The following is a 20,274-nucleotide window of genomic DNA, read 5'->3' on the forward strand; positions in this document are numbered from 1 at the left end:
TATTGATCAAGCAATACGGAACCGTGTTTACTGAATGAAGTGTAGGTATGCTTTGAAATTTACAAACTTGCACTAATCACTACCATCTAATAAGGATTTCGTTACTTTTAGCAAATCGAGATGTCGGTAATTCTTATACTGTGCAGTATAAGATAAGTTATTAATACAATATACAGTATACTGTACACTATACAGGTACAATACCGTATAATTAATTAACAAGAAGTTCTTATAACAGCTTATGCTTGTGCGCAGTACAGTTATTTTTACTGTACTGTACTGTACAGTGTACACTAGGCCCAGCCATAATAACCCCGATTACTCAGATACTCAGCGTAAATAGCTTATACTGTACGATGATACATTATTCTAAGAGTCTTGTACAGTACCGTACAGTACTGTAAATAAAATGATAAAATTCATTTTATACTGTACAGTACAAGTGTACAGTGTACAGTACTGTACAGTACATAAACATGGAATTATTAAGTTGAGTTGTTGTACAGTACAGTACAGTATGTGGCTACAGTACCAAAATTCGCGCTTTCACTTCTCTACAGTACAAGTTCCCATCCTTAATTTATCCAAATACAGTACTGTACAGTACGAACTCTATCCATGGTGGACCTTTTCGTACCACATTACTCGGTCAAGTTTGCCTGCACGTTTCGCTGTGCAGATTACCTTTTCAGTTTTTCTCGCAGTTTTTGCATGAAGATCAATACACTTTACAGTAAAGTATACAGTATACTCTACGTTGGCCTTTTTCGTACTACAGTACTGTACCGTACTGTACGGCACTACAATTTTTAGTTCGCTATCATACCCTCCTGTTTCGGAATCCGATCAAGCACTCTACGGCTCATAGTGTTCCTTAAAAAGTTCATCGTGTGAACATACCTTTAAAAAATAACTCCCGGCTTTTACGTATTGTACAGTACAGTACAGTACGTACAGTAGAGCGTTGAAATTGTACCGTACTACACTTTTGTCCACTTTTTTTTATCTGAAATCAAAAGAGCTATACAAAACTGTACAGTACAGTACAGTCTTTGCTGTAACTCCAGCCATACACTGCTCAACTAAGATTTCCTCCCCCTCAAAGTCGTAACCCCAAATTTTCCCTTATAGCGCACTGTAATATAACAGGGTATCTTAAATGTTAGGTATTGCCGTATAGTACACGTAGTGTAGAAGATCTCTTACAGAGTATAAAGAAAGGTTAAACCCTAAAAGCCCAAAAATCGAAATTGGAAATTTATGAAAAGTAAATTTTTGTAAATACAGTATATACTGATGTACCAATAGAATTGCCTTGTTTACAGTATTATACGCATAGCTTACTAAAATTTAACCTACAATTGTTCTTCATACTACTCCTTTTACTTTCATTGGTAACATTTTGTGATTGTTTCGTAAACGCCCGGCAGTATACTACGTGTAGCGAACACTTCATGATAGTAAATTTCTATTGTTCTTGATTCTTGTATTTATTAGAGGCATGCATAAGAATACAGTCTCACGCATAACAATAAAAAAGAAAGAAGAAGATTGTGTACTATACTGTATGTTGCTACAACAATTACCATTCCGTAAAGTACTGTATCGCAAATTCAAAGTTTCATCAATAGTTATATTCTTTAAATATAGATGTTTTTAAACATTTCTAAGTACTAACTTAATTTGCCAGAAAATATTTGACCGATTTCGGACGATTTCATGGCATTTATAGAATGAAAGGATTGTTTTGCGCTTGAGAACTACAAGTATCATCGTTAATAAACGATTACGAAGCAATATAAATTATGAGGTAATGGCACGTTTTACATATACGGGTATATACTTAACTGCATTAATTTCAACGAATATACTATGAAAAGGCAAGAGGTACGAAAGTATCTTAAATTGATTAATCAATCTCAAGACAGCGAACTGGCAGTGAAGAGTAGCATTGGACCAACAATTAACACAATTGAAGGCAGTCGAAGTGTAGCAAATAAAATATATGATATTTCTAATTTCGGTAACAAACGTCCAGAGCATTTAATTTCGAATACTTCGAAAGCGATTCCCAAACATCAAATAGTTACTGATAAAAATACTATCATTTTGCAAAAAGATGAAGAAGTCCAGAAAGAGTTGAAACAATATGATGCTTTTCAGCTTCAAGTCGGTAATGATGCCGCAGTTGACGCCGTGAATAAGCGAAACTTTGGTAAACCATTCATTCAGACGAAAAACCAAAGAGGAACCCCTCTTTTTATTGCAGATTACTGTTCATATACTAATTCACAAAACAGTGATGATCTAAATTCTCCCAAACTGAGCATAAATCAAGAATTACATGACGTAAATTCCAAGAGGAAGCTTCTCTTCACTCGCACTGCAGTTAGTAAAAATTCACACCGTATCCTTATGATGCCTGATCGCTTTCCTGTAAAAAATCCTCCCTCAACTAATAATCTAATGCTAAATAGAAGAAAAGACATTAAAAATGAAAGACCGACAACAGCAATAAAGTTACCGTGGAATATAGAAGACAAGATACATATATGTTTGGAAAAAAAGTGTGATAATATTCTTAATCGTAACAGATACATTTCAACTATCAAAAGCAATAATTTACGGCAAAATCGAAAAAGCGATGTCAGGCCTGATCCGATTTTTCCAGTAATAAGTCACTTAGTAACAGCTAAAAAGCATTCAAGATTCATATGTAATCGCAATAGTAGACAAAATAATTCATGTCCAAATACACGTACATCATCCTATGTCCCTTCTGCTTCCGGAGGGATGTTTAGATTAAACCCTGCACCAATGACTAAGGAATTAAAGGAGAAAATTCTCTTAGAAAAGGAATTATATGAAGCGGACTTTGCTAAAGAAATTAAAATCGATACCGTTCTTCAGGTCTTAGATTTATCTGGTGAGTTATAAATATAACTAAAGATATCAAATATCATTATTTTGTTTTGTTACCAAAATAATAACTGCTCTAACCGTCTTAATTTCTTTCTGTACTTATACAGATTCAATTAAATCATCTGTAAAATCGAGAATCAATAAGAATAGAAAAAAAACTTTCCGACAAAATGTTCGATTTAGTCAGAATATGATCGAAATTTTTGAGTACTGGCCTCATTCCCCAATCCTACCATGAAGATCTATAATAATTCGGACTTCAGTATTTGTAGTAAGCCCCGATTTTTCTTCTATCATTTAAACAGTTTTAATCTTAAATCCTATTCCCGTACTAAGTAAAGCGTCCTATTATCTAAATCTAACTTAATGTGACCTTTTCATTTAGCCTCTTTTTTAATCGTAATGCGAAAAAATATACAATGTGATATGCATACCGAGACCGCCGTACATTACTCTATACGACTTCAATTAGTAGCACAATTTACCTCAAAATATCAATTGCATGTATTGTCTGAACAACTAATAAACTACACAACTCGTATTAGGTATCAAAAATATATAAAGTAAATCGTTCATTTAAATTTTCGCAGTAAGACGAATTTAGCACTAACTTCATAGATAATAATTATACGGGTATATCATTGGTGAGATTGTTGTGTTAAAGGATAGCAATAAAATGGCGAATTTCAATTCGAGAATATTTTTAAAACAGCGAACTACTCTTTCTTACTCAAGGCACTACAATAGTATGAAAAAAATCTTTGGCTATAAGTTACTAACATCGGATTCCTTACACGATAATGTAACGAGTAACGGTTCTATTAGCAGCACTGATTGTGAATGATTACTATAAGTAATTGCCATATTAGCTCAGAAAAAAATTTAACATCTTGATAGCTATAATGATGGTACTATCAAGTGAAAATGTAGACATTATGTAACCAGCTGCTAATCATGATCTTATTATTCTAGCATAAAATGACAGGACTTCTGAGTAATTAAGGGGTTATAAGTAATTATTGTATACCTATTTAAGAATAGAGGAAATTAGAGTATTTTCTTTAGTAGTCAATTTTATCTTTCCTGTACGCTAGCTAGACTTTGAAAATTATCAATATTATTGTTATAAATTTAAATTCGTAGTGACAAAAATAGAACTTTTACAGAAAACTAAAACTACTTTTAGTTGTACTGTCAGGTTTATCCTCCTAACATCTACCTACTGTGCGACTCTAAATACTGACTATTTCCTATTATAATTATCAGAAGGAACAGTAACAACACTATAAACAAAACTGAACTCAAACTTTATTGAAAAGTCAATTTATAGTAAATCTACATAATCATTAATTATCAATTTATAGATAATATCATACAACTGTGCAATTATCCTTTAAAAATATATAAAACATCATAGATAAATTAATATTAGCCATTCCTAGATAAGTTATCTTGCGGAAACTATGTTACGACAACTTGGAAAAATTGCTCCGCAATAACCATACGTATAACAAGTATTGCTACTTACTAAAATTTTTTATATTCCATAGTATTAGTTTCTAAATACTGTACTTTCTAACGATTGCGATTATAATTAACTGCAACTGCAACGTACGGTGTAGCAGAATTCAGATTTTTTTAAAGATTGCTACATATTCGGTACCTTTTCGTCCTACTGTAACTGTGCTCGTGTACCACCTGTACGTATTATACAATGAAGAGTGGGATAGATTTTCTTGTGCTCAGTAATAGATACTGAATTTTTTGTGAAAAAAGCTACACCGGATTTCGTGGCTAGTTGTATCAAAATCATTTGACCATACTGTTCAGGCTTGTAATAAAAGTACCTCACAAATAAGTGTCTTAACCAAAGGAATTAAAAAAAAACTTTTATTACAAAGCTTAGGAATAGTAGAGCAACGAATAATTGCTGCAAGAATCTACTCTAAAGTATTCTGAGTTCACAGTGAAGTGATGTCTCTAATGTGAGCTCATCTCTGCAGTTCTTAAATTCATTTCATTAAATTCATTTATGATAACACGATTAGCTACAACTAGATTTAAGACGTCAAACAAAATACTTTTCCTTAAATGGATTATCATTATGTTCTACAATCTGAATCAATATACTTAAAATATCGCTACTCTTCTATTAATGCCCAGCATCTTTCGGTGCTAATTAACCGTAATTTAACTGCAAAATATATTTTCTACAGTATACAGAATGTACCTATAATAAAACAACATAAATGATCATCAATCTTAAATTAGAACCCTGATTAGAACGTTCGAGTTTCCACTGTATTTTATCATAAAGTAATGTCACTTCAACTGTAAGTTCTAGTCAAAATTAGCTGCTAGTTTTTAATCAAGATTGCAGTTTAAATACTGTGTTATAGATAAATTTATAGTCTTGCATTATGAAACTCTTAATAAAGTTAAGTTATCGAACGTTATTAAATTCCAACCCGAATAAAGTGGTCGGGTTTACGATATACTAAAATAATAAGTAGAATCTACCGTAATTAAATCAAATTAAGTTACTTTTAAAGTTACAATACTTACTAAAGTTAAAAAAATTGAAGGAGAATTCTAAAAATTAGCCTTTATTACAATTAGGATACTGGTGGATAGTGACAATAGTGAAAACTTTAATAAGCTACGTATGTAATTACGTAGGTACATTACGCAACCCAAAAATATAATATTAGAGAAGGGCTACTATAAAATATAGTATTTACGCTAGCAGTCATTGTAATAAATATGCTGCATACGTATCTTTGAGAGATATCTATCTCTCTATTGTGTTATACGGCACCAATAATCTATAATTTGCTTTTATACCCTCCTTAGGACTGTTCATGTGTTCTACGATAGAAAGTAATACCGTACGGAACTGTGTGTAATAGGTATACTGATCACTAAGTAATAATCTGTACGGCAAAGTGTACGGAGCAAAGCTAGATCCGACTGTACCCGTTTTACAACGGGTATTACGTAGCTAGTAGTTATATATTACTTTAAACCAAGTCACATCATGTCGCATACTGAAAGGCAACTAATCAAAACATGAATTTTAGCAATCGTAGAGAACGAATTCGTAGCTGAACAGACTAAAAGATACAACGAAGATCATGAATGGCAAACGAGCCCGTTAAGGTTAAGGGACTGTAGTGATTAATAGAAAATCAATTAACATTAATCTAATGTAGCTTGATCTTGTAAATGATAAATGTAGTTAAACCATTCCATTGACAAGCTATCGCAATAGTCCAGTGTAGAACGTATTTTCGGGAACTATTATGTCGTGATAATACTGTACACCTCTGCATACACTTAATTTTATTATAACATAGAATTACAAAATATATGTAATGAGAAAGTGTAGTAATAGTTCGCATAGATGCTCAATATTGCTGGTTACTAGCACTTTTAAATGATACAGAATTAGTGAGTTCAAAGGCAAAATTTATTACAATGTATCAACTTTTGCCGCATCATATTTCTAGCATTAATATTGCAAAACACCGAAATAGTATTGTACCTACTGCTTGTAAAGCTTTCGAGTATTGAAGTCTTTACTTTGCCTAGTTTCAAATCCTCCACACTTACAATTTCCATAGTTGAAAAAAGCAGAATACATTTGAAATGCATCTTATCTTCATATTATATTAGCTTAATATAATTGAGTACATGTAATCCAGAATATACAGTGATGAGCGTTATGGCTATCGCGATGATAGGTATGCATTGCACTTATTTTTATAATGTTATAGTTATTTATGAATTTTATTCAGTGTGTCAACTTCTAATAATTACTGCATTTTTAGTTTCGGAAGAACAAACGTTGGCTACAATCGAGATATACTTTGTGAACATTCAATTTTCAGATTTATATCAATTAATCTTTTCCGATATGTTGAACAAAGAGACTTTTCCAATCACTAAATCCGCTTGATTGAGAAGTTTTAACACTCTATTCTTGAGGACTAAAGTTCTTAAATAAAGATTTAGCTTCCTCTTGACTAATTAAATTACCACCCCAACGTAACTGATGTAGATTTTTAATGTTATTAATTATTAATTTTAATCCTCCTATGGTTATTTTGGTGTCACGAATATCTAATTCTCTCAAACGACAACTTTCGTGCTCTAATAGTATTTTGATATATTTCATTGCTTTGTTGCCTAATACATTATGACTGATATTTAAGTACTGCAAATTCTCTAACTGACCATGATCCCTGACAAAATGATCAACGAGTCTTCTTATGCCAGATGCGCCCAAGCAATTTTCACTTAAATTTAAACTGTGTAATCCTTGACTAAGATTTTTAAGCCGGTCTGTAATAAAATCTATTGCATCGTTTGTCAATTCACAGCCTTTTAAATCGCAGATTTTAGATTCCTGTATTTTCTGATTTCCTTCGCCATTAAATAAATGGCTGCATTTAACAAAGCCTTTGATACTACTTATAAATTGATCATCGGATGTTTTTGTGTCGTCACTTTTATCGAAAGGTTGAGTGATTCTATACTCAGCGTTTGCTATAATCTCCAACAAATAAAGTTGATCATGAAATTTTTCGATTATTGTTAAAGCATTTTCTTTGTTAAGTTGATTCTTGAATAAGTTTATTGTACGAAGGTGTCGAAATTTCGTAGACTCTATCGCAGTCAATAGATAGAGAACCCCATCAATCGTAATATTGTTATAATCCAAGCCTACGTATCTTAATACCGGCATAAGATGTAAAACTTTTGCTAAAGGTTTTACATTCTTGTCTTGTAACTGATTCTCAACTAGATGTAGATCAGTTAAGTTCGAAAATCCATCAAGTTGAATTAATTGGACCAATGGAGTAATATCACATGCAGAATTACTGAAAATCCAAGATAAATTTAAAACTTTAACACAATTTTTGGCATAAGATAAACAATCAATAACCGTCGATCGTTCGATTCCAAAGTTATCTAATGATTTTACCGCGAAATTGTCTTGACTTAATATTTCACAAAGGACTAGCAGGCCCTTTTCACCAAATGGATTCCCACCTAAATGTAGTTCGTCTAATTTCGCGATGGCTACAGCAGGTATTAATTTATATAATATTGTGTCCGTAATATCGCACCAAGACATTCGAATCCCTCCTAAACTTTCGCCCATACTTGCTATTCCATCGGCAAACTGATCGATGTCATCTCCAGCTAAAGAATTTCCGATAATATTTAATTTGTCTATTTCCATCAACTTTCCCCTCATACATTTTCCTAATATATTAAATCCTTTTGCAGTCAATTTATTGCCTTTCAGATTTAATGACATTCGCATTTTGATCTTAATGTCAGCTAAAAGCTTGGGTAAAATATTCATTGTAGAGTCATCAATTTCACATTTGATTAGTTTTAGTGTGTTATCTGTGTCGGATAGTATTCTTCCACTAATTATCGGAGATTTTAGAAGGGGTGCCAAAGCTTCGATACCAAGCATGCCGAGTGGATTATAACTTACGTTGAGACTAGAAATTTGACAATCAGGATCAATCATAGCGTTCACGTAAGCTATAATGCCTGCCTGACTAAATCTATTGTTTTCTAGGCGTAAAGAATGTAAGCAGTCATTACCTTGTAACCCCTCACATAAAGATATGACCCCTTGATCACCCAGTCGGTTGGATCGTAAATCCAAGGTATATAAAGTGCGATTAACTTTTAACATTCTTCCGAACTCTCGTCCACCGTCAGACCCGATATTATTTCGTAAGAGTATCAAATTTCTAATTAAGAGATCTTTGTTATTGATAATGGCTTCAGCAATGGCAGTTGCAATAATATCACTGATACCTGCATTTGTTAAGTCGATAGTAGTCAAGTTATTTTGGTTTTGAATGAGTAATTGGAGGTCTTCGTATGCAACATCGGGAATATGGTGGCCAATGGTAATTTTAAAAATTTTATCATTATCTTTTATAATGTGCAAAATATCTCTAATACCCTCCTGAGTTAGTTTCATTGTAGCTGGTAGATTAAGGGTTCGTATCATTTCATCTTCTTTATCCACGAACGCACTTACCAATAAATTAGCAGTATTAGTATCTATTCTTGCACATGAGATCCTCTTCACAAGCTCTCTTTTCGCCGGCAATCGCTTACCTATTTTCATTTTTTCAACCGCATTGTCTGTAAATTCAGAACTACCCTTCATAAACCCAGCACCCGAAAAATGCGAATCTTCGTATATATCCTTCTTTTCAGTTTCTGCCATTTCTTCAATCTTCTTCTGGCACGATTCTAGACTATCTTGAATACTAGCTATCTTAGCCTGTTGCTGACGATATAATTTCAATAGCTTTTCCAATGCTATGACTTTATCTGATTTCTGAGCTCGTACAATTTCAATTTCTTTCCTTTTCTTCTTGAGCTCTTGTTGTACCTCCTTCACATTATCACTATGGACTGAATTATCTGCAATAGATTCTAGAATCTCGCTTAGCTGAAAAATCTTTTTTTCAAATTCGTCAATTTCACGGGTTGCGTCGTTAATACTTTTAATGAGGCTATTTCTTACTTTTTTTTGTTTTCTCATCTCCTCTTCCAATGCCTTAATCCTTGCTTCATATTCTTTAATGCGCTTTTTGACATTTCCTGTTGATCTTCGACCTTTAGCGTCAATCAATAATTTTTCAAGCCTCGACCAATTCATAAATGTGCTACATGTTAGCAACTTATTAGCTAGATCCGTTGATATGATTGATATTGCTGTATATCTGTCCATGTTTTGGAAAAGCTCCTTCAAAGGATCGTCTGGGTGATGAATTATAATTTTTGCAGGAGCATTTTCGGTTAATTGTTGTAACAATTTATTCTTACTTTCAGTTATTAATCGATAATCATAGGTATAATCTCCTTGGGCATACAAGAAGATCGGTAAAATCCAGATAATGTCAGCAGTAGGGTCTCTCATAGCGTTGATTATATCGTCTACGCGATCACGCCATGAGTATAAGGATGATTCCAGATAACGCCGAAGGAGTTTCAAATATACTTTATTGATGATCTGATTCCCAATCTTTAGTAAGAATCTTTCACTAGGTAAGTTAACTAATAAATTACTTACGCATTCGATAATTATTTGCGTATCGCATAGCAAAGGCAGCAAGATTCGAACGGTTTGAATCGTCATGATTAGACATTCACTAATGTGTAATTTTTTAAGCGGATCAGTACGGCTGATTTTTTTACTACTTGTTGCAGTGTACAGTACAGTACTGTACGTGTATGAGTTAACATGCACTATGCACGCGTACTATCTAGTGCGCTACAATGCAGTAGTATACAATAATGAGTGGGTACAAAGTAATTAATCCGCTATTATCACCTTCACGACAGTACAGTGACCAATATTAATTCAAATTATTAATAAAATAAAATTTACAGTATATTTCTACTGTATACTTCTTATGTTACTTTTTACTTTTTATTTTGCTTTTACGTTATTGAAGGAACGTTGGGAAGTGTTGGTATACAGTACCGTACAGTGTACTGTACAGTGTATACCTGCTTTAGAGCACTTGAGAAGTAAAAAGCTCGTAAAGGAATCAATCAAGGGTGACTCTCGAAAGTTATGATAAAACGGCAGTTTCAACTCAGCATGAGCCCTTTCTCTCCGAACGTAATAGTTTATCTATTTGCGGCTAGTTAAGTTGAGGCAAAGTAGCTCAAATTAGACATTGTAATTGACAGTGAATACTGCATTGCGCTTTACGCGTTTACCGCATGCAGCATACAGTCCTGAGATCATCATTATGGTCACAGGACTGTAGCATAACAATGATATTATTCATTGTACTGTACAAGATACACTAATTGTACAATACTTGCAGTCCGCGACAGCATCGAGGAACCATCATAATCATGTATTTGCTTTGCCGGTTTAACCTTGATTAAGCTAATGCCCAAAATCAAATTGTACTCATCTTTGCCGTTTTATTTTCATTTATTGTTTTCTGATCTATTATTTTTGTATAAGTTTGGATATTTTCGATTTTTAAAATAATTCTCTTCAGCAAGTTTAATAATGAATGCATCTGTAGAGCCGTCAGCGAATATACACCTACAGTATACTTGACCATCTCCTTCTTCCGAGTATGGTAGAAACAGGCGACATCGCCTGGTAGAAGTTGCTGATTGCCGTAGAGAAGTTGTACACTGAAGAGTAGTGTTCCAACAAAAATCTCGATTCGATTCGGTTCGAATTTCTCGAATCTAAAGAGTACTAGATAGTCGCTCGTTACACTGCTGTAGTGCACTGTATGTACATTATACATATATAATTTCCCTGACTAAGCATTTTACTGAAAATATTATTAATAAAATAGCGAAATCCATGCAATATAGTGCAATTTTAAGTTAATAACAGCGTGACACACATGCAATCACATTAATATAATTAATATAATTTGATGATTAATTGAAGGATTTTATTACGTAAGATAAGCGAGTGATACAATTCTACATCTGAAAATAACAATAGTATCAGTCAGTCATAAACCGCGATATTTTAATGCCAAGTTAATTAGTTAGCCTCTTGAAAAAGCGAATATAGTAATAAGGGGCATTTGCTTAATTGTCAATGATTTTAGTAATAAACCGAAACTTTTAAGTGAGAATACAAAAGTACGTGCGTACGATTATTATAATTAACTTAGTTGGCCATAATAATTCGGACTAAAATAGCTATTTCTTTATTTTAGGAACTGTAATATGCATGACACATAATTGCAGATATCATAGCCAATCGCGCCAGCGTCTAGTACTATATAACATACATGTATCATTACAATAGTTTTATTAAAGTTTAACTTGAAGTTATCCTTATTATTATTATTATTATTATAAACATTCCTGAGGTTGCCGGAAGTAGAATAAAAAGCAAACCCTTAAATATCAGACAATAGGAGCTATATCACTGCGATCCTATTTACTAATCTTCTCGGCATGTACCCAAAAATATTACAGAAATATAATATAGTGCTCGTATTTACTCGTATTAACAGTAGGATTTTTGTTTCATTTCTTACATAGGAAATTATCAATTTCGTGTCAGTTTCGACTCTCAATTGATGAAAGACTGACAGTTAAACACAGTAACTAGTGAAGGTAGATATTTAGTAACATGCATTTGTAGAGCAACGCACGCGTAAAACAATGTTTTAACTAACGACCAACGCTAAGTGCTGCGATTCGTGAGGGCAAATCAAAAACTACTAAAGAGTAAAGACTACTTTTCTTTAGTACTGTCTGGTACGGCATTTGAATATCTCTAATAGGAGTAGCAAGTAGATACTGGTATAACGATTTCATACTGAGTAATTCGTAATAAGTTTGCTTTAATATATATGAAAATAAAATCAATGAACAGCAATAGTAATAATAAATTGACATATGATTCTCATCTAGCAGTAATTCAGTTTATATACAATCTATGTAATATTTTTAAGGACTGGCACTGCAAATTATAAATACTAGTATTAGTGCCCTACACTTCATATTAAATGTTAAAATGATGTATCATTGGCAGTTCTCAATTCCGAGATGCCATTCATCTCTTCAAAAAATTCATCAAGGCCATTAATTGGCTTCAATCCCGGTGCTATCTTACGACATAAAGGGCAGCGCCTACAATTATTAGCTTTCATCTCCTTAACACAGGAATCGCAACCAATAATTTGACCACAACAAGTTGCGAGAATAGCCGGTGGTTTAATTACATCTTCACAAATACAGCACGTAAATGTTTGCTTTGATCTATTCACAAAATTTTCGTATACTGGCCTTTTTTTGTTCATAAACGATTCGCAAGATTTAACATTAGATGCTGTACCCTCATCCTCATCCAGAAATATTAAAGGTATTTCAGAAGAAAATTCGACAATCATAATTTCAAAAAGAGAACGAAGGTCGCTTCCCGGCTATATTTTTAAAGTTGATTGGAACAGTCAAGTGTTGGGGAAACACAAAACCATAATTAATTAAAAAGTAATTGATAAGTAATGATTTTTACAAACCCATTTCCAATCTTCAAGATAGGATAAAGAAATCCGACAGTTAGAGTCAACCATACCAGTAGTTAAAAGTTCTTGGTTTTCCTCTGGGCTGATAAAACAAATCGGAGCAGATAATGGAAAGTTTTTTCGAAGATACAATGCGATTGGTACAGAGTGACGAACTCTTCGAAACTCAGCAGGAATTACTAGAAAGAGGATTAAATAAAGCGCGTTAAGATAGTGTCATACGCCGGCGTGGTCTATGATCCGAATTTAGGATTAACGTAGAACTGTATGATCGGTAATCACAAACTAATTGCATTGTCTTATGCACAGGTGTATTTACGGGCTGTATGTACGCGGCAAAGGTGGCCATTAACATTTAAATCGTTACCATAAACTATTAACCGCAAACAATAATCTTTTAATTATGTAGACTGCATAATATACGCAATTTGACACTTTTATCTAAAGAACTAATCGAGAAAAATAATTGCAGTAAATTTCAAATTTCAATTATAGTACATGTAGTGATGCACCCATATTTGATTATACAGATAGCTATATTTGATATAGTTAGGTTGCTTTGAATAGATATTGCCGTCAAGAAGAGTAGTGACATAAGTAGAATGATTTAGATTTTCTACTTAGATTGTAGAAAATAATGATGTACTATTAGAGAAAAGTATTTTGTTTGATGACTTATGTCTGATTGTAGATTAATCAAGTTGTCATAAATGGATTTAATGAAACTGCAGAGATGAGCTCACAGAGGAGAAGAGACCTCACTTCCCTTTGAGCTTGGAATACTTTAGATTTTAGACTAGATTCTTGTAGTAATTAATTATTGCTCTACTATTCCTAAAACCTTGTAAGAAAAGCCTTTTAGAAAATACCATTGACTAAGATAGCTATTGTGAGACGTAACTATTACAGTACATTAGGTAATTAACTATTCAAAAGACGTAAGATGAGGGTAAACTGTAGTAGATCAAAGAGATTGACATTACTATAAAATTTTAGATAAAAGACTTAAAATAAAATTACTATATTATATTTATACACACTATTATATGGATTACTGAAACTGAACTTTGAAATTGGACAGTAAACTAGCAATTGCCTACGTCACTATACTATACTAATCTACAGCGCACACTACGAGAAGATAGTTCATGACTAACTAAAACCAACATTAGGATGTAACCTGAACGAGAATACCAATGGTACCTACCGGAACTATTTATGGGAACTGCTCCATTTATTGTTAATAACTGCTCAGCCCTTCCATCCGTGAAGACTGCAGATAAGATATCAATTAAGTAATCAATAGCCATTTTTAAAATTTTCATTGCGATACGTGAACAATAAAATTTACCTATTAAGATTGATTAATTGATTGAGTTTGTAATATTAATAAATCTTACCATGTTCTGATATCTTGATATCGAAAGAATTAAATAGCTTAACCGCATTTATTATTTCAGTAATAATTTCTGATCGATAGCTGTACTACAGTGATTTAAAATACGAATGCAATATTACATGTTTGCAGGGTTATCATCAATTAATTACTCGTATATACACGTGTAAATTATCTCAATTAATTCTTGCATGCTGTATTTTGGAACTTATGTATCATATAGTACTGTAATGACGTTAATATTAATATTATGACAAATCGTATTACAGAATGTAGATAGAACCGTGAAAAAAACTTAAATATGTACTCGTATATATTATACGTGTACAGTATACAGTATTTACAGTGTGACTGTGGCACTAAATTAGTCGAGTTAATACAATCCACAGCCGAAATATAAAACTACAGTGTCATTTCGAGTTGAAACATTTCACTTTTTCACATTTGATTAACATACTAATTAGTATATTACCTAAATAATAAAATCCATTTTACCGCAGTTTTACATACGTATACAGTACAGTACTGCAGATTTTAGTCTAAACTTTCGCATACAGTGTTCAATAACACTGACAGTCACGGTTTTAGAGATAACAGTAGTGTACCTCGATCAGACATTTCGAAAGATGTTCTTGCAGCTCCATGAACTCTACGTGGCTGTGATATATACCAATCACGAGATTCTAAATTTTAGAAAAATAAGGGCTTTATTGAATCTTATACAAAGATTAACTACACACAGCTCTACTCTAGCCGAATACTACCTCTAAAGACTTCTACAACGAACTAACAGAATAATCTAAAGTTGTATGCTTTTATACTTTCCGTAGCATTCGCAGCTACAATCCGCATAGCAACCTTTTACCTTATTTTACACATAGTTAACTTATTCTTAGTAAGACTATTCTACTGCGGACCATCATTAATCCAACATGGATACGACTACAGTACTTACGTAGACATTATTCACACCAGCCAAAGTACAATAAATTAACCATATCCTAATATACTATGTATGATTTACAGTTCTATTTTTACCTATAACTTTATTAGTAACTCAACAGCTTACTGTATGTATATAGTCATCTGTACTCTAGCATAGAGTCTATACCACTACAGTCTATAGTTATAGCTACCAGATACTGTACTGTACAGTACCGTATCTCTTAGGATAAATATCTACCGTACAGTACAGTACATAGAAGCAGTGATGTGATAGCAATAAATAAATAAAAATGAAAATATTATAAAAAACACTGGTGTGTGTACAGTACAGTACCCAGGATAGACCGCTGTTACACGGTAAAAAGTTACTGAACCTCTGACAGGTCTATCAAATGGTAATACTATCTGTTAAATGAGCACATTATCGTAAACCGTCAGCAAAGCGACGGGAGTTTGCACTAGTGTCTTTAAATTATAAAGAAATGTACTTTAAATTTGGCTCAAATTCCATGCAGATAGATCAATAGTACAACCTTGAGCAATTGGCTCTTGATATTTGAAGTCACTTCGTAATATCGGTCTACTGTATACAGTACTGTACTGTACTGTACTGTACATATATATGCACTGTGCAGGTTGCTATACTGTAGTATTAATAAATAAAGAGTTTCAAAACATAATCTCGAAAGTGGTTCATACCAAGTGTATAGTACTGTACGTATATACTGTACGTTCCACCCTGTAAAGTCCCAAAGACTCTACCAAACCATCGACAGGTGTAAGTGTACAGTACTATGTATCTGTACGCGAACGTAGCATAACAAATACCGAAGTTATTTCCGAAATGGCTGATTCTAACGTTCATAGCGATGACAAGGTACAGTATATTTAAATTCTAGAATGATTATTAATTATCATTAACAATTATTTATCGGGAAGTTTAATTTAAGTTAATAGTAAATATTTCGCTATTCTTACAGATTGTATTTGAACAAGATGGAGTTTACATCCATACCGCCGTACCTTCTAACGAAGATATTTGCGGTAAACTACGAATCGTTGACAAGGTCTGTTTACCAATCCTAAATCCTTAATACGTGTAGTTTAATGTGCTTTGGTAATGCAGCAAAGCCCTACGAGTTGATTGCAATTTTCCGGAGCGGAGTCGGAGTAGAAAATTAGCAAATGACAGAACACTACTGTAGTGTACAGTATTCACGAACATTTAATTTTTCATCTGCTTTCTGTATTGTGCATAAAAAAGTACAAATGTAACTGCAATACGCGCTATAGAAGGATTTGCTGATTTCGCCGCTTATATATTTCTTGAATTATTCCATTACAAATGTAATAGAAATGATTCTATTGAATATACTATTTATACCAACCACCCTCCAGTATTATGTAACTCTTCCCGGTAGAATGTTTTAGATGGCTGTACGAACATAATCATTCATCATTCTGACTTTATATACAGTAAATACGAGTACGTGTGTATACTATAAATTTCATAGCCAGTATACGAACCTCCCTGAACTGGTGCTTTTGTACTTTTACGTGGGCCTTTCGTTAGACTTGAAGCTGCTGTTCATAAATTTTTAGTAAACACTATTCTTTATGTTCTTTATATTGCTACAATATCTAATGCTATTTAATTGTGTTATAGGATGGAAAATGTTACATTGCTTGGAAGCCAAATCAAATCGCCGATACTAGCCTAACCGCTACTTCAGTGTCTGGTTATCAAGAAGACGATCATGATTGGGCTTTCATTAATCCCTTCGAAGAAGCCATTTCAACAGCCTTCGGTGTGATCATATATATTCATTACTATGCGTGCATAGATAAATTTCTATCCGTAGTATTTAAATTATGTTATCATCGCTATAAAATATCCTTCGTTCGAAATCCATTTGCTTATTGCATTATTAAATTTATCAGCTGATGACTATTTTGCGTTTACTTAATTGATCCAATACTATTGATTGGGTTAGCACACCATCGAAGAATAAGGACATAAGATACTTTGCTAGTCGTAACATTACATTTAGAATACCTTAGTAGTTCATCTTTTGTTCTGTAGGTAATGATGGAAGCGATTGCGAAAAACTTATCCAAAGAGGATATAAAATGCATATACGGCTATCTTCTTTGCATTCTATCAAGACTTCTGATTCAAATATGGGTTGGAAGTACTTAATATTTGTTCTCCAAGATGGAGCTGTTTTGCCCGCTCTCCATTTTCATAAAGGTGGCAGTAAAGAAGTATTACAGTTCTTAGAACGCTTTGTTTGGTTATCGATGTAAGTTTTACTATCTGTATGCCATGAGTATAAAGGTTCGTTCTCTTACACTTCGGTTATCGTATTATTTTGCATTTTAAATTTTCTGTAAATAGATCTCCAAGTAATCCCAACTGTTTACAAGTCATTGATAACCGTAATGCCCTACATCATTCTTTAACTCAATTACAAATTTTTAATGAAGCGCCTTCAATGTCTGTATGTACTGTCGATAACGGCTAAAGAAAAATAGTAAAATTGTTACACTGCTAGTATGATAGTCATTTAAACAGAAACGCTGATCACTATTGCAGAGATTTTTGAAGGACGCTTACGTGGAAACAATGGTTGGCTTCTCTCGTGTGACTAAATTAATGTGGGATGCCTTTGGATCTGCAAATATAAACGAAATTGCTAATAATGAAAAAAAAATTGAAATTGATTGTACTCCGGGGATCGCCGTTAGTAGTTATGAACCTGGATTTGAATTCGTTACCTGTGTAAGACTTTCAAGTTTTACAACTGTTTGAAATGGTATCAAAAGTATAGGAATTTTTTATTTCAACCTGTTTATGCGTCCATTATATTTTAGAACAAATTGGGGGATGACCCCGCAGTCTCTCGCTTAGAACCCTTAACAGATGTAGAATTTACATCATTTTTTGACTCGCGAGGTTGTCTCGTTGAAATTGATAAGTTTTTGGAACGTGCTTTTCGCGGGGTGAGTAATTTGGGCAATTATTTCCCCTTTTTCATACCTATAATTTTGGCTATTGGAGTAATCAGTCACTTTTGGGTCTAAAAATAGGGTTTAGGCCATGGTATTAGACAAGAAGCTTGGAAGTATTTACTAAATTACTATAGCTTTGACTTTAACAACGAAATGAAACTTGATCGAAAGCACCAAAAGACGTCTGTACTACAGTTTTCTTCATTTCGCAGGCACGTACAGTTTAACATATTTTAATCTACATTTGTTAGAGGTGAATATCACTCAATTAAACAACAATGGCAGTTAATTACACCAACTCAGGAGAAGAATTTTAAAGAATTTCGTCTCCGTAAAAGTACCGTAGGTAAAATATATTGGTTTTGCTCTAAATGTTCTTACTATTATACTGATACCACTATTGCATATGCGTTATTCTTCTTTCGTCTAAAATCATTATACAGCAGAAAATAGTATTCAACGTTTAATGACTTCACTGACATATTACAGAAAAGGATGTACTACGAACAGATAGGACGCACGAGTTTTATAAGGGTGAAGATAATCCCAATGTGAAGAAATTATACAACATACTATTGACGTACAGTTTTTATAACTTTGATTTAGGTCTGCATATCAGAACTTGTTTAAAGCATATAAATTTTACACTCTTATGTATGATGCTATAAATACTTTTTCTTATTCAAGTGCAATTCTTTTCTTTGTTAGGATATGTTCAAGGAATGAGTGATTTAGTCTCTCCTATATTATTTGTGATGGAAAATGAAGCGGACACATTTTGGTGTTTTGTCGGCTTGATGGAAAGAATCGTGAGGATAAGAAATATTTATTTTTCCTTTCAGGTTTTATACCGACGTAATAACAGTAGTTTCCGTTACTGGTTTAAAAAGGGTTCGAACTTTGATATCGATCAGAAAGAAATACAGAAACAACTGAGTCTACTTTACGGACTAATAAGATTCGTAGATCCGGAATTTTGTAACTACTTAGGTAATCACATATTTAAATAATACGTTACTACTTTTTTAGCCAGTCGTAAGGAAACAGTTGTAAAATGAGACGCACTTGGATTCGAATTACAGATACTCACGATTCCAATAACCTCTACTTCTGTTTCCGTTGGCTTTTGGTCTTATTTAAAAGAGAATTCACGTTCCAAGAAACTATGTTATTGTGGGAGGTAGGTTGAAGAATGATCTTCAAACCGAATTCATAGAAGACATCTCATTTCTGCTTGTTATACATAGGTCTTGTGGAGTCAAAGATTATCACAGCATTTTTTACTATTTATCTGCTTGGCCATAATTATGAACCAGAAGCAAGTCATTGTTTCTAATAATTACGGATTTAACGAAATCATAAAAGTAGGGAGTAGCAACCGACTTTAAGCCTCTTCTGTTAGTTAGCTCAGTTATTTCCTATCAAAATTTTGATCATTTAGAGAATTTTCTGAGTTTTCATTTCTTCTTGTTAGCATGTGAATGAACTAGCTTTGAAACTAAACTTGGAAGACATCCTTAAGAAAGCTGAGACAATGTTTATTCAAGTTAAGAGATGCAAAACTATGCCTAGCAATATTAAAGAACTCACTGAGACTCCTAATTCCTTTGGCCCGTAATCCTTAAAATTTCTTTACATCAATCTCAACTTGTAAAATCTGAAAAAACGCTGGACAAGATACCTTTAATCAAGTCGTAAATACCCGGAACTTAATTAATAAAGTGTTTTCGAATTAAACATATAGGACCCAAATTTGGTGTACAATTGAACATTTTTGCTAATTTACGTTCATTGCATCTGTAGATAAGATAAATACTTTAAATCTTGAAGGCTATCTAAAATGTAGGTCTTAAATATGCTCTAATTACCATTAATCGAATCCAGATTGTATCTACGATATAATAACATTCTAGGATAAAAATGTCT

General features: G+C 33.0%; 4 protein-coding genes across 4 annotated transcripts; 2 read left to right on the forward strand and 2 right to left on the reverse strand.

Moving 5' to 3' along the window:
• Positions 1-1,872: 1,872 nt before the first annotated feature.
• TRIADDRAFT_61827 (uncharacterized protein) lies at positions 1,873-3,160 on the forward strand (the record flags this gene model as incomplete). The annotated part of the gene is made up of 2 exons (XM_002117720.1): positions 1,873-2,926; positions 3,030-3,160. 2 exons carry the CDS (start codon positions 1,873-1,875, stop codon positions 3,158-3,160), a joined length of 1,185 nt encoding a protein of 394 aa, XP_002117756.1.
• Positions 3,161-6,898: 3,738 nt separating this feature from the next.
• Positions 6,899-10,105, reverse strand: TRIADDRAFT_61828 (uncharacterized protein; the record flags this gene model as incomplete). Its single annotated transcript, XM_002117767.1, has 1 exon — positions 6,899-10,105. The coding sequence occupies one exon, from the start codon at positions 10,103-10,105 to the stop codon at positions 6,899-6,901; it is 3,207 nt and encodes a 1,068-aa protein (XP_002117803.1).
• A 2,719-nt stretch (positions 10,106-12,824) lies between these two features.
• On the reverse strand, positions 12,825-14,275 carry TRIADDRAFT_8036 (uncharacterized protein; the record flags this gene model as incomplete). Its single annotated transcript, XM_002117768.1, has 3 exons — positions 12,825-12,893; positions 12,990-13,152; positions 14,199-14,275. Coding segments are annotated over 3 exons (309 nt in total), but the record flags the coding sequence as incomplete, so codon positions are not given.
• Positions 14,276-17,466: 3,191 nt separating this feature from the next.
• Positions 17,467-19,966, forward strand: TRIADDRAFT_38489 (uncharacterized protein; the record flags this gene model as incomplete). Its single annotated transcript, XM_002117721.1, has 12 exons — positions 17,467-17,639; positions 17,735-17,846; positions 17,933-18,118; positions 18,211-18,339; positions 18,427-18,530; positions 18,600-18,694; positions 18,838-18,954; positions 19,057-19,157; positions 19,239-19,338; positions 19,431-19,528; positions 19,596-19,712; positions 19,823-19,966. The coding sequence occupies 12 exons, from the start codon at positions 17,467-17,469 to the stop codon at positions 19,964-19,966; spliced, it is 1,476 nt and encodes a 491-aa protein (XP_002117757.1).
• Positions 19,967-20,274: the final 308 nt, after the last annotated feature.

Source organism: Trichoplax adhaerens, genomic scaffold (genome assembly GCF_000150275.1).
Source record: "Trichoplax adhaerens TRIADscaffold_28 genomic scaffold, whole genome shotgun sequence".
NCBI classification, from domain to species: Eukaryota; Metazoa; Placozoa; class Uniplacotomia; order Trichoplacea; family Trichoplacidae; genus Trichoplax; species Trichoplax adhaerens.